Source organism: Capra hircus, chromosome 6 (assembly GCF_001704415.2).
Source record: "Capra hircus breed San Clemente chromosome 6, ASM170441v1, whole genome shotgun sequence".
In the NCBI taxonomy this organism is placed as follows: Eukaryota; Metazoa; Chordata; class Mammalia; order Artiodactyla; family Bovidae; genus Capra; species Capra hircus.
The window spans coordinates 12633884-12648269 of record NC_030813.1 but is presented as its reverse complement, the minus strand read 5'-3'; the positions used below and the strand labels follow the sequence as shown (position 1 = coordinate 12648269).

The 14386-nt window shown below is 38.9% G+C and overlaps 1 protein-coding gene across 4 annotated transcripts in view; it reads left to right on the top strand.

The window, feature by feature from the left end:
- ANK2 (ankyrin 2) overlaps positions 1-14386 on the top strand; it is a 574309-nt gene that overhangs the window by 514104 nt on the left and 45819 nt on the right. For 2 of the 4 annotated variants that reach the window (XM_018049205.1, XM_018049208.1), the window contains 4 exons: positions 1276-1311; positions 7914-8138; positions 9861-9959; positions 10936-11090. In XM_018049205.1, coding sequence (XP_017904694.1) covers positions 1276-1311; positions 7914-8138; positions 9861-9959; positions 10936-11090 — 515 coding nt within the window. The remainder of the gene's footprint in view (positions 1-1275; positions 1312-7913; positions 8139-9860; positions 9960-10935; positions 11091-14386) is intronic. The other 2 variants (XM_018049206.1, XM_018049207.1) reach the window with 1 other exon arrangement.

Sequence of the window (14386 nt, the reverse complement as noted above, 5' to 3'; positions counted from 1 at the left end):
ACATTTCTTTCCCATTTCATAAGTGCACAATAAATCAACAGATGTAAGCCACAAATTCCTATCAATAGCCAGTTTTGTGACTCATTTTAAATATTATTTCAAAAGCCTTTATTGTTATAGTTTTTTAGTGTCAGCCAAGTGCCAACAAATAAATGCCAGTTCATAATGTCCTATCTAAGACATAGTAACTAGAAGTCAATAGGAAAGTAATCTTTTATAGGACTTCTTTTTCATAAAAACATGTTGAAGATGGTTTTGCTGTGAACCTAAAACTACTCTAAAAAATGTAGTCTATTTTTTTTAATGTAAAAATGTTAGCTCATATAGTGAAGTTGATATTTGAAATTCATAGAAATTAAAGATGTTTTTCATTTGATGACATCAATATTTATCTAAGTACCTGTGGCAGTTAATTTAGTTGTTCATGTATTTCAAACACTCTTTTTTTTTAATGGTACACGAAGGTAAATCCTTTGGGGTGAAGAAAATTGTTTCATAAAACAACTGCTTTGTCAAGTTAGGTTTCTGGTCCAGAGGATACACATATCCATTTGTAAATCATCAGGTGTTGAAAACCCAAGTGGACTCTATGAAAACGTACGGAGCATTTTGAGGAAGAGCAGATTCAAGGAATGAAAGACAGGACCGTAAAGCAAGATCAAACAATGTGACCAGTGAGGAAGACAGGGAATGGAAGTCTTGAGAAAGCACTAAGACTCCGTTCACATAGTTTTTGTTACCTGTAGTAGGTAATTAATGTTACCTACTCTGCCTTATAGTTTATGCTACTGTTTGTCATTGGAGCTAGTTTTTAAATAGCACCTTTTCTGTTTGCATTTCTTACGTAGCAGCCCAAAGGACACTACCATTATTTTGAAAGTATTCAAAGTGTGAGTGAAAAGCTACGGAGGCAAAACCATGTCTATCAAATCAAAGACTTTTTATCTTTCTTTATACTGCCCCTTGATGTTGTGTAGCTTCTTGGATATTTAGACTTTGAGTACCCACATACACCAGTGTTGAGTAAGGCCACAAATCCCTCTCCAGTGATTTTATATCCCAGTTCCCTAACCTGGGAGTTACTCCATAGCCCCCATATCTGGGTCTTCTCTCAGCCTTTTCATAGAGCTGTATCTCATTTGTATTTCCATCCTTTTTTTCAGTGGATACGGTATTGGTATATAAATATTTCATTTGAAAGTCACTTCTGATTTCCTTCTTTATATTTCACTTGATCCATTCCTTCTCTATGCTAAAGTATCTATTCTGTTGCAGCCGCACCTCTCCATGTCTTGATCGTGACAACAGCAGGTGAACTTCCGTATAATTCCTACTCTGAACATGTTGCCTCTCCTCTTCCCCTTTCTCCATGTCCTTCTCCCTGTACCTTGCCTCGGGATGCTTTAGTGTGACCATACCTAGCCGGAGAGAGCAAGAGAGGGCGCACATGAGGGAGAATGGTGTACTGCCTCCACATTATGACCATTACTGAGTTCTCCATTATGGTACAGGGACAGCGAGTATTTGTTATTTTGTTGGATATAAGTGAAGTTATGCTAAAATGAGTGTAGACCTAATGTGAGAGGCTGTCTTCATCATAAGTCTCCGTATCTCTGCTTCTTTTGAGAGAAAAAGGGCTACATAGAGCTGAAAGATGTTATTCCCAGCAATTATGCAAATTGGTTAAGCTATTTTCAAGTTATAGTAAAGGTTATGATTTTAAGTGTCACTTAGCAAGAGTTTTTTAAAGCTATAGTCTAGGGGAACCAAAGGCTGAAAGTTTATTAATAGTGCACTTGCTTGCTAGTACTGCTTTAAATGCAACTTTTGATATTTTGGAAATTGTACTATACAATGATTCCAGTGTTCTAAAAATATCTATGCTTCTATGTTATTTTGATAAAGTTATTTTTAAAGGTTCTTATCAGACTACTGGTTATAGTATTTTTATTATACTGTCATCCATCAGGATCAGGATACTGAAGATTGTCTACAAATCAGACAATTTTCAATTTTGACATTTATATCCATTTTTTAACTTTTTCTGCAGTACCCACTAAATATTTTGTGTCTATACATGAACATAGTGATAAATACATTTTTGGTGATTTAGTTTGAGGCACTTTATTTCAAAGCTGTTTTCATCAGTTTTTCAGTTGATGGAATTTGGAAGATTAGGAAGAAATTAAGGAAATTATAGAGGACAGGGAGCTCACGGTACGGTTTTCTCACAGTAACCCAGAAATCAGATTTAATTCAAGGCCCTCTTGCTATGTATGTGTAAATCACTGAAGCACCCTGATGACAGATTTTTTTTTCCTATTTTCACTCAATAACTAACTCTGAATGCTGTAATCTCCTCCCCATCCTTACCCCATGGTCCTGGATGAATTAAACGTAAACCTAAGGATTCATAACTTTTGGGGTGGAGGATATAGTCCTCAAAAGACCAGAATCATTGTTTTCTGCTGCCTCCACTGAAGCATGTATCTGTCTAGCTAATCAACTACATATTCCTAGGCAAGTCATCTGCATAATAATGGTGGATTGCTTTTGCTTTTATCCCTTTTAAATTGTGATAACACTGTATCTCACAATTTCGAAAACTTCAATAAGGATTTCTACTTTGCATGACTGCTGAATTTCCTTTGAAGAGTAAGATAAACAATTAAAACCAAGTATGTTATGTGATGTTTTTTTGTCTGTACGGTCTGAAGTCAATGTTTAGTGTAGTATGTGTATAGATTTTTTGCAAAACTACTCTTGATTGTTTTAGCCATACAGCAAAAATAGTATATATTTCCTGGAGGAATAGCAGTTTGTTTTTCAAATAGTAATGCTTCCAGAACTTATGAAATGGAACATTCCAGTAGGTCGCCTAACCTGGTTAGAATTTTAATACCAGAATGCCGAATTAGAGTTTGAGTTTAATCAAAGTCTCTCATTTTGGGGATGAGAAAACTGAAACCTAAAGATGTTAAATGACTTGCCGGAGGTTACAGCAGAAATTCAACACAGGGTTAGATCTCGTGATAGATCCAAGCTGGAGCCAGGAAAGAATGTGGTACTTGTTGAATTATCTTGTGCTCTATACTAATAGTGTTTTTTACATCTTCTTTAGTACAGTTCATAAACTCATCAAAACTCCATATTAAACTACTTTAGCAAAGTTCTGGGTTCACTGTAGATATTTAATAAATGTTAGTTTCTCTGTTTAACTTTGTATATTATATGCTAATTTTAAGACATTCAAAATATATAAAATTATATGCATTTATTGAATTCTATCTGCTTGACCCACAATGATTTAATTCTCATTCTACCCTTAAGTGGTGATAGGATTATCCCTCATTGACAGATGAGGTTTCAGTCACAGCTCACAAACAATGGAACTGAACTTCAATCCATTTATCAATACATTTTACTTTAGTTGTTTTCATCTCCCAATGTTAGGGTTATGGTTATCTTGTCCCATTTTTAATCTCCTGAAAATATGAGAAAATCAAATTTACTTAATCAAATCTGGTATGTGAACTAATTTCTCTCATGATTCACCCTAACCTTTCACTTTTTCCTGTGATACAAAAAAAAAAAAAGTATCTTAACATCTGCTTTTTGAAATTGCTATACATCACAAAATAACTATCCACTAATCTATTACCTCAGCTTCACTGGTGGCTCAGTGGTTAACAACCCACCTGCCAATACTGGTGATGTGGGTTTGATCCCTGGGTTGGGAAGATCCCCTGGAGAAGGAAATGGTGACCCACTCCAGTGGGAAATCCCATGGGCAGAAAGGAGCGTGGCACACAGTTGGACACAACTGAATGACTAACACACACATCCAAGCAGTAACACCTTTGGATATCCTGATATTTTTAATGAAAATATTCAAATGCTAAGCCAATTTTATATTATAAACTATTGGGATTCACTGATTAGCACGTTGACTTTTATCAAAAGACTTTGTATCAGTACCTAGAAAAAAAAATTGAATGGTTACTTCTCTTATTCTCTTTTAGTTGAAGGAAAGACTTTTATATATAATTCTGCATAGTCAGCTTTTTAATTAGTTGGAGAAGGAAATGGCAACCCACTCCAGTGTTCTTGCCTAGAGAATCCCAGGGATGGGGGAGCCTGGTGGGCTGCCATCTGTGGGGTCACACAGAGTCAGACACGACTGAAGTGACTTAGCTTAGCTTACTTTAATGAAGTCTGACTGGTGTTTGGTCCCTGGTTGTCCAGGGACCAAAGAATTAAATAACTTTCTACTTTAGCCTTCTTTTCAATTAGAAATTAATATATACAGCTTCTCACAACTTACCCTTTTCACCCTTCCACCATTCACTATTAAGCAGCATCTACAGTTACACTATTTGAGTCTGATTTGCTTAGAGTATTTTCTTACTAAATTTGTAAACATTTTTATTCATGTTGACTATCAATATTTAGCTCTTTCATGGCTTCCCATCCTTTTGTTTCTTTCTTGATATCTTTGTGATTTACTTTCTTCTCTATCTGCCTGCCCCTCTCTTCCTTCATCTCTCTCTCCCTCTCTCATCTAATAATTCCCTCAATAGAGCTTGTTGTTTTTTATTAGCTTAGTGCACTTGCTTTAGTTATTTCATAAAGACACAAAAGCTTGTTTCTGCTGGAAATTTTCTCTGAATTAGACACATTGCCACTTTAATTTTTCAAATTTGCTTGCTGTTCTGGTATGATACTTAAATACAATTTTCTAGATCTATGATGACACCAAGACATATATAGTCAGATTTATTTACTGCAGCTCCAGTCTTTAAGTCCTTTTACTTCCCAGTCTTTGGTCTTTCTTCATATAGTTTTCACTCCTAACAAAATCATTACTTTGGTGTATCCAAACTCTTGGTTTTCTGCTTACTCTCATTTTCTACTAATCCTCTATCAAGGGAATTAAATATGTTCACTCTGTCATTTTCAAGCAGGGAAATGCCTGTAGAGGAATACTTAATATTGAAGACAATCCTTCTCGTCTATTTAGCTATTTTATGAGCTGAAATGTCTGAGTGTAGTAATTTGAATGCGGTCTGACTGGATTGGTTGTCCAGGAATCAAAGAATTAAATAACCTTCTACTTTAGCCTTCTTGTCAATTAGAAACAAATATATACAGCTTCTCAGAACTTACCCTTTTCACTCTTCCATTCATTCACTATTAAGCAATTGCTTATTAACTGCCTACTATGTGCCCCATTCACATTGCACTAGGCACTTGGGACACCCAGGAAGAAATACGGAGCACAAGGTCACTGCCACTGTGACACTGATATGGACCTGTATGTGGTTAGGTCCTTCCTCCTTGACCAGGAGAGTAACTGGTTCCGAGTAAGTGAAATCATCGTGTGACATTTGGGGCTTAGACTGTGAGCATCTCGGCAGCACTGACTATGTCTTTACTTCCTGTATCCTTGCTAAGTTCCTAGCAGAGCACCTGGCACTTTCAGGAAGAGTACAAAATGTGGCATGAAAAGCAGCATGGAAATTTTGGGGTGCATGAGAGCAAAAGAGAATTTCAAAAGAAAGTAACATAGAAGTCAGAGAAAGTAATCAAACATGTAGGTGCTTAGACATTGTTACAGCCAAGTATATAGCTACTTCAATTCACTCCTCACAGAATGCATCACTAGAAGATATTCTAAATGGAGTATATAGGCTGTGAACCATTACTGGAATAAATGTAGTGCAAATATAATAGCAGGTACCATGAATGGGGAAACACCCTGGATGCTTTCCAAAAATACAGATAGTATTGGATATTGATAATATTAATCAGATGTATTATAATAATTCCATACTTTTTTGAGTCCCTGTTCTTCAGCAATGGTGCTAGTAATCAAAAGATGAAAAAGAAACCAAAGAAAGTAGAGAAAGTCAGAAATACAGCATTGAGTTCGAAATAGCACCGGTTGAAACGTCAGTCTTTTTTTCTAGTTTTTATAAAAATCAACAATAAATATCGTAGTCAAATGAAAATAATAAAATGGAAAAGAAACCTTTCTAGTCATCTAGGCGTGTTACCGGTTCTTTCATTCTTTTGAGCGATAGTGCATTTTAAAAAGCAAATAGAAAATAATTTAAGAATTCCTACTTAAACACTAGTAATAAGAAAAGCAGCCAACATTTTCTCATTGCATTTTGATAAAGACCAGAAACATCCACACTTCAGAGCTGACCTGTTGCTTATACTCCCCAGTTTGTGCCCCGTACTAAAAGCTGAGAGGACGGGGTTGGAACTGGTAGGTCTAGACTGGCTCCTGCGTGGGGAAAGAAGAGTGAGACCTCCTCTCTCGGTCTCGTTCTGCATGACTTGCTTCAGATAGGCACTCTGGGCTACTTCACAGACGTCTGTAGTACTAGCAGCAGGGTTCTGTTCAATAGCATGCTTAATGAGTTCTGCATTCTGCTATGAAGAGGATGCTAAGGTATTTTTCCTTCACTTATTTAAAAATAACACAAATATATTGTGCTGCTATCCCGTAACTTACTGTAACAAAATGCCTTTCAAATGTTTTACATGTTTGTCATGGATGTAATGTCTGAGTGTGATGAATCTAGAATAGTTCTGTGCTGGTTAAGCTATCAGTAGATCTTACTACACCTATGTGTTGCTTTCCTCTTTCTGTTTTGGTATAAAATTCTTGCAAGTGCAAGGAGAATTGGGAAAGACAGTAATGTTATTTGTGAGAGGGTGTGCACATTATTTGTGTGTGTCTCTGTGTATATGTATATGACCAGCAGATTGCCTGGTTTAATTTTCCCTCCTTGACAAAGTGAGTGCCTCCCAGACTTTGAGTTTTACACTAACCTAGTGAGACGAACTCAGACTAAGCTGCAGAAACATCCTGAAGGAACCAACTTCAGAGTTGAGACAAACCCTTTCTCTTGGTACAGTTAAAATAAGCCAAATTACCTTGGATCATTATTCCCCTATTCATGAACAATTAGGTTGGCAAAAAAGAAGCAAAAGAAGAGATGCCTTTACATTTCCGAATTACTAGCTATAATTTTCCATGTTTAATTTATTATAATTTGGGGAAAATCACAATGCCCAGATGTCTTCCATTAGCATGAGCCCAGGATTTCCCCCTCAAAACCTAGAGCAGAGGGGATTGATAATCATGTTTTCTTTCTCTCCTATCAATTACAATGATATAGAAGAGATATTTCTACCTAAGAAGTGAAAAAGCACCTTTGAATCGGTAAATGGGCTCTTCCCAAAGCATTTGATTATTTTGGTTTTCCTCTTTTTCCGAATGTAATCAGTTAAAAACCCGCATCCTGGATATGACAGTGTTGGAGCGGGATGCATGTACATGGATTTGGTCTTGAGAGAAAGCCTTTGAATTTTTCTTAAGTCCTAGAATTATGCTAAAATGATCTGGACATGATGTAATTTTTAAAAGTCAAGTTGAGTTAACTTAGAAAAGCTACAATTTAGTCTTTCCTCTCTGCTCTACCTTTATATTATTTCAAACTATGGATTTTTTAGGATGCATATAGAGGGAAGCAAATGCCTCTGCGTTTAAAACAAAGGAGACTCGTATTCTTTATGTAATTTCATTCCACTTTCTAAGTCAGATGGATGTATGTTTAATTTACAAGTTCATGTTTAATATTACCATTGTCAAATTAGGAGCAGAACTGTTCTTTAGTAACAGATCAAAAAATACAAAAGTTAAAACAGCAACCAAACTGAAGTAAAGGCACTGGTATACAGTAAAATTACTTTTTAAGGGCATGCTTTTGGCCACCATGCATATAAATAAGAAATGTTTGAAGAACAGAGCATTATGGGAAAAAAGCTAACTTGACAAAGCTTGTTTATCTGCCTTCGATATTTCAAAACACCACCTAATCTTCCATTTTAATTTTTAGTTTCCTGGTTAGTTTTATGGTGGATGCCCGAGGTGGTGCTATGCGAGGATGCAGACACAACGGGCTCCGCATCATTATTCCGCCTCGGAAATGTACTGCCCCAACACGAGTCACCTGCCGACTGGTCAAACGCCATAGACTGGCGACAATGCCCCCAATGGTGGAAGGAGAAGGCCTGGCCAGTCGCCTGATTGAAGTCGGACCTTCTGGTGCTCAGTTCCTTGGGTAAGGGTTTCTGCTAAACCTCCCAGTTAGTCAACCGGTGAGCTTGAGTCCTCTACGTGAAATCACTAGGATGGAGTGGAAAAAGGTACGTCAAGCTTTTGAAAGAAGATTGGCCCCTATGAAATTTTTTAAGAATTGAAAGTAACGCCTCAATGTTTGACCGCACTTAAATGCCTCTTATTTTAAGGCATTAATGGGTTAAGCATTCAGGTTGATTATTACTCTTTGTCTTTGGATGTGATAGTAGCTGCCAGGCTTCCACTATGAATAATCATACTTTGGTTGAAGGTAGGTATTTTTTAATCTGGATTTAAGTGGGAAAGTCGTAGAGAAAAAGTACAGTTGGCCCTTGAATGATGCAGGGGTTAGAGGTGCTGACCGCCCCCTATACAGTCGAAACTTTGCAAACACCTGAGGGTTGGCTCTGCCTGTAAGAGGCTCCGCCACATCCCAGGTACTGCATCTGTGGATCCAACAACCACTGATGGACCACGTGGTTCTGAACCATTTGCCATTGAAAAAAATCAAATGGACCTGCCTAGTTGTTCAAGGGTCAACTGTACTAGTCTGTTCTGGACATGAACTTGACGTCTTATATAGTTACTACAAACAGAATCATCATCTTCGCTTTGGAGGGCAGTGTTCTCTATAGCACATACAAAAATTTAATCTATGTGATTTGTCTTTTCTGTTATCAAAATTGCTACCATGAGTTAAAAATTATCCTGGCAGTTTTATTTGGCATAGATTTCATTGAGAGGACAAAAATCCAGACTGACGTTTACCATGCTCATTTTAGCAATTTTGAGCAGAAATAAGCTTTTCTTCTATTTGTACTGCTGCTGTGATATTACCTGGTATCTCAGTATGCCAAGAAATGAGTAGCACCTCCTGAAAACTGACAAAACAAAGTTTTGGAGGGGGACAAGTTTCAAAATATTTTGAAACAAATCAGTTGTATACAAGTCTTGTTATATAAAGTCTTTGTGCTGAAAAACTGGGAGAAAATCCTATTCATTATGAACTGTTTTGCTTTGCCACTGTCATACTGGGGAAGTGGATTTCTGCCTTTAGAACTCAGGAAACTGTTCTAAAGCCTCATAATTTGGAGCAAACTGTGAACAGGTTGCTCCAAATTATGTTCACACCTGAAAAGGTGTGTGTATGTATTTCCCAGTTATGGAAACTACCTCCCACGTCCTCCAATCAGACAGACCACAGATTTAGAAGGAGCCTGTGAAGTTCTGGGTTGCATCAGAAAATTCCATCATGGTTGGAATAATTCCCCAGTGATTCCTTTCATATTCTGTACAAGGTCCTTTCTCCTACAGATAGTTGTAGGCTTTTTAATAATTGTCAGATCTGTTGAGAAATACCCATGAAAACTTCTGGCCTCATTACAGAGTCAGAGTTTTTATTGTATTCCCAACAGCTTTGTCTTTCCTGTGGAGCATATTTTATTTTATTTTTTTTGGCTCATGCCCTGGCGGTGAACTTAAGCAGGAATAGATCCGACCCCAAGCGCCCTCCTTCCACGCGCCTCCATTGCACACTCTGGGTCTCTGTTCTTGCTCTTTGTGACCAATGGAGGGGGCAGAACCAAACGCAGTGTGAAACCAAACTTCACTCTGTTCATCAGCTGGTGACGCTGGGGTTCTGTGGAACACAACACCTGAAGCTTACCTATGTTCTTTCTTTCACTGCTGCTTTGGATGTACTCAGTAAACTTCACCTGCCAACGGCTCCTCCCCCACTTAATGAGGGAGAAAGTTTGGTCAGCCGCATCCTTCAGCTGGGGCCTCCTGGAACCAAATTCCTTGGGTAGGAGTGACTTAAAACAAATTGATGGCTGCGGGCCCCCATTCTTCTCCTCCTTCTGCAATATGATTTCTCTTTTTGTCATTGTGCCCATGACATGTCCCTCTCTATGATTTAAATTCTGTACGACCTATCTTTAGTGGACCATTTCTGACCCTTGTGGTATGTGACTTTTATTTTTGAGTGATGTTTTTATATCTTTTCCCTTAAGTGCTGTGACCTTCATTTTCGTTTAAAGCATGAGATTTCTGCCTAGTTGTACTATGTGCTAGTTACGATGTTGTTATGATAAATTCGGAGTCTGTATCAAAGCAACCTGGACTGAAAAAAAAATTCAAAAGCCTCTCTGGATTTCGAGAGTGAATGTGACCGAAACACAGTAGGGCCGTGCATGTTCTGGATCCTGAATAAAATAGGCACTGGACACAACCTGGCTGCCTGCTGAGCGCTCCCGTAGCGCCGCCCTGTGTGCACATGCCTATGTCTCCTTGAACGGAGGAAATAGACGGAGAGAGTCCTTGAGTGCATGCCTCTCGAGTTCCGAAGCAGTTGTCTTTTCTGACATCTCCTCATTTATGGCACATGAAATTACGCAGTGTATGAGCCATTTTCCCTCTTAAACCATTTTGTCATTTTGCACCTTGTAGAAAACATTTAAAGAGATTGGCATACCTCATAGATATGCATGTACGTTTCTTTTGGTTAAATGTGTTATCCTTACGTTTATCAAAGGAGAAGTTCCAGAATGCCACATGCACTCACAGGGAGACATCATTGGCTTAAGGTAGCAGCATGGCCCCGAGGATTGGTGCCCCTGAGGTGGAGTGCTAGCTGCAGGGCTCCGGAGGATGGCCCCGCTCTGTCCCTGTCCCCAGAAAGAGAAGAATTCCAGGTCACTTTGCAACAGACCGCATCGAGGTGCTTGTCTTGCTGGTGGTTAGCTCCTGTCCACACTGAATGTTCTGCCTTGCTGTGTCAGGCCTGTGATCGTGGAGATCCCTCATTTCGCTGCCCTGCGAGGAAAAGAGAGGGAACTGGTGGTCCTGCGCAGTGAGAACGGGGACAGCTGGAAAGAGCATTACTGTGAATACACGGAGGAGGAGCTGAATGAAATCCTGAATGGCATGGATGAAGGTACTTCATACTGAAGGTTTTAAAAGGACTCTGAAGTGGAGGCATGATAGTGATGCATTTGTTTATATCCTAGGGGGTGTGTGTGTGTTACCTAATCCAATTTTCTCTGCTGGCGCTTGCACAGTAAAGCCTGCCTATTGACACGAGGTTGTGGTGAAGGAAATAATACCAGGTTATTGCAGGTGCCAAACAAGAAGTCTGGGTTTTTGAGCATTAGTTGCCCAGACCCCTTGTTTAGCACCAGTGACTCAGTGGTAAAGAATCCATCTGCCAGTGCAGGAGACGTGGGTTTGATCCCTGGGTTGGGAAGGTCCCCTGGAGAAGGAAATGGCAACCCACTCCAGTATTCTTGCCTGGGAAATTCCATGGACAGAGCAGCCTGGCAGGCTACAGTCCATGGGGTTACAAAAGAGTTGGACATGATTTAGTGACTAAAAACAATAGAGTGTTCTGGTATATTACCATGGTGATGCATTGGAGTGCACAGTATATTTGCCTTGTCTTATTTTTGTTGCATTCAGGAAAATGAAATTTTTTAATAGTAAATATCTTGGATTAATAAAGAAATACAGTCCATCTCTATCTTTCATGCAAACTTTTCTAAAATACATATATATGGAATTCAGAAAGATGGTAATGATAACCCTGTATGTGAGACAGCAAAAGAGACACAGATGTAAAGAACAGACTTTTGGACTCTGTGGGAGAGGGAGAGGGTGGGATGATTTGGGAGAATGGCATTGAAACATATATACTATCATTTAAGAAACGAATCACTAGTCTAGGTTCGATACAGGATAAGAAAAAAAGAAAGAAAAAAAAAAAAAAGAAATGGAATAGATGCTGTTTCCAGAGAAGGCAATGGCACGCCACTCCAGTACTCTCGCCTGGAAAATCCCACTACAACCTGGTAGGCTGTAGTCAGTGGGGTTGCTAAGAGTTGGACACAACTGAGTGACTTCACTTTCACTTTCCACTTTCATGCAGTTGAGAAGGAAATGGCAACCCACTCCAATGTACTTGCCTGGAGAATCCCTGGGATGGGGGAGCCTGGTGGGCTGCCGTCTATGGGGTCGCACAGAGTCGGACACGACTGAAGCGACTTAGCAGCAGCAGCAGATACTGTTTCATAACAAAATGAATAGATATTGGGTAATATATCCATGATTTTAAAAAATACCTAATCTGAACATTTAGATATTTAAGACACTGATAAAAAGTGCTAAATTTTTCTATAGGAAAACTTACATATACCCATAACTACTACATTATAGGACAATATAATTTTTTCTTTCATTAACATTTTTCAATTGGAGGAAAATAGCTTTACAACGTTGTATTGTTTTCTGCCATGCAACAATGCAGATCAGCCATATAATGCACATACCGTGTGTGCTAAGTTGCTTTAGTCATGTCGAACTCTTTGCCACTCTGTGGACTGTAGCCCACCAAACTCCTCTCTCCGTGGGATTCTCCAGGCAAGAATACTGGAGTGGGTTGCCATTTCACTCTCCAGGGAATCTTCCCAACCCAGGAACTGAAACCACACCTCTTACTTCTCCTGCATTGGCAGGCAGGTTCTTTGCCATTAGCGCCACCGGAGAAGTCCTTTACCTCTCTTTTATGCCTCCCTCCCCTGCCCCATCCCATCCCTCTAGAGCATCACAGAGCACCAGGCTGGGCTCTCTGTGCTATACAGCAACTTCTCACTAGAATAATACTTTTAACTTTCTATTAAGGACTTAGGAAAATTAAGTTCACTCACAGTTTACACTTTTTAAACAGAGAGTTAGCTACGGTTGAATTTCATATGCACACTTACACGTATAGTTAAGGATCGTGTTTTTCACTAGGGCTTTAATCTCCGTAAATCTCAAATCCTAGTTTAGGCCATTTAGCCTCAGGTTGAAATACTTTAGTTTGGCTAGAGGGAGGTGTTCTTTCTTAGACTTCCTGAGGTTGCACAGAGATGAGGTGTCAGTCCTGATAACCAGAGATATGTTCCACTTTATGTGACTACACAAATAGGCACTTGTTTTTTTGCCCAAGTGCCAAGAACATACCAAAATTTGCATTGGCCTGGGCACACAACTGTGTGGCTGTTTGCCAGATTTTATCAGTCTTCCAGGACCACTAACTGTAGCTTCATGTGTGGCTCATGGATAGTGAAGTGTAGCCTGACAGCAGCTGCTTTAATGTTTCTTCCTGTATCCTGCTGAGGGTTAGTAAGAAGAGAGGCCATGGAAGAGGAAATGATGCCTTCTAGACGTGTGGGTCAGTATTTTCCAATTAAGATGAAAAGATCAGGATTCTTACTGATAAAGCTTGTTCTGTCCTGTATTTAGCTGCTTCTGCTCCTGGGAACCATTTCTTTTGCGTGCGTTGAGTTTAGGATATTTCCCTCTGATATATTTACCTGTCATTAACAATGCCATGTTGTCCTTAGATGGGGACCCACTCTTACATAATTTTTTACGTAAATAAAAAGCTCATTTTGAAACAGAATTGAATTTGTATATTTTTATGTTTGTTATGTTTCTTCTGTGAAAACCTGTTTTTTCATAAGTATATGCTAGTAATTGCCAACGTATCAGTCTTCAGTCATGAATGATCAGATGCTGGGACTTCTGACTTTTGCTATCTAGTTATATTCAAGAGTCAAGAAGAAGGCACTTGCTGTTCATGCCTCTGTAAGAATTGTAAAATGCTTTCTAAAAATGAATAGCTTTCCATAATCTCTTAAAATTCAGTAATCTACTTAGTTCAAAGTTTCAAATTTTAAACCAGTTGGATTTACTGTATTGCCCTACAAATCTACACTAATGCAATTTATCAAGAGTCCATTATCCCATTCTCCTGATGTTAGATGATCTGCTTGGTAAGTTCATGATTTCAGGGGAATATTGAAACCCTAAATTTGCAATCAGTGATCTTTTTAAAATATCCACGGTGATTATCTCAGAGACAACCATGCCACTGGAATGAACACACTGATACAAATCTCACCCTTCGAAGACAGATTTTATTCCCACACTACTCCCCTGAGAACCAAAAGGACCATATTACTTCTGAAAACCACAAATAACTAGTTTTGAGCTAACTTTGAAATTTGTAAAGAAAGGAGCCGGTGGTCAATTTCCTCTTCCTCACGTTGAGCCAAAAATAGGACAGGTTTGTTTCATTGCCCTCAAACCCCCTTACTTACAAAGACAGCCTTGCAATATCGCACCTGGAACTGAATGCTTTGTTTCACAGTGCCCTGGACAGATGTAGTTTTCACAGGGAGAAAATGTGCC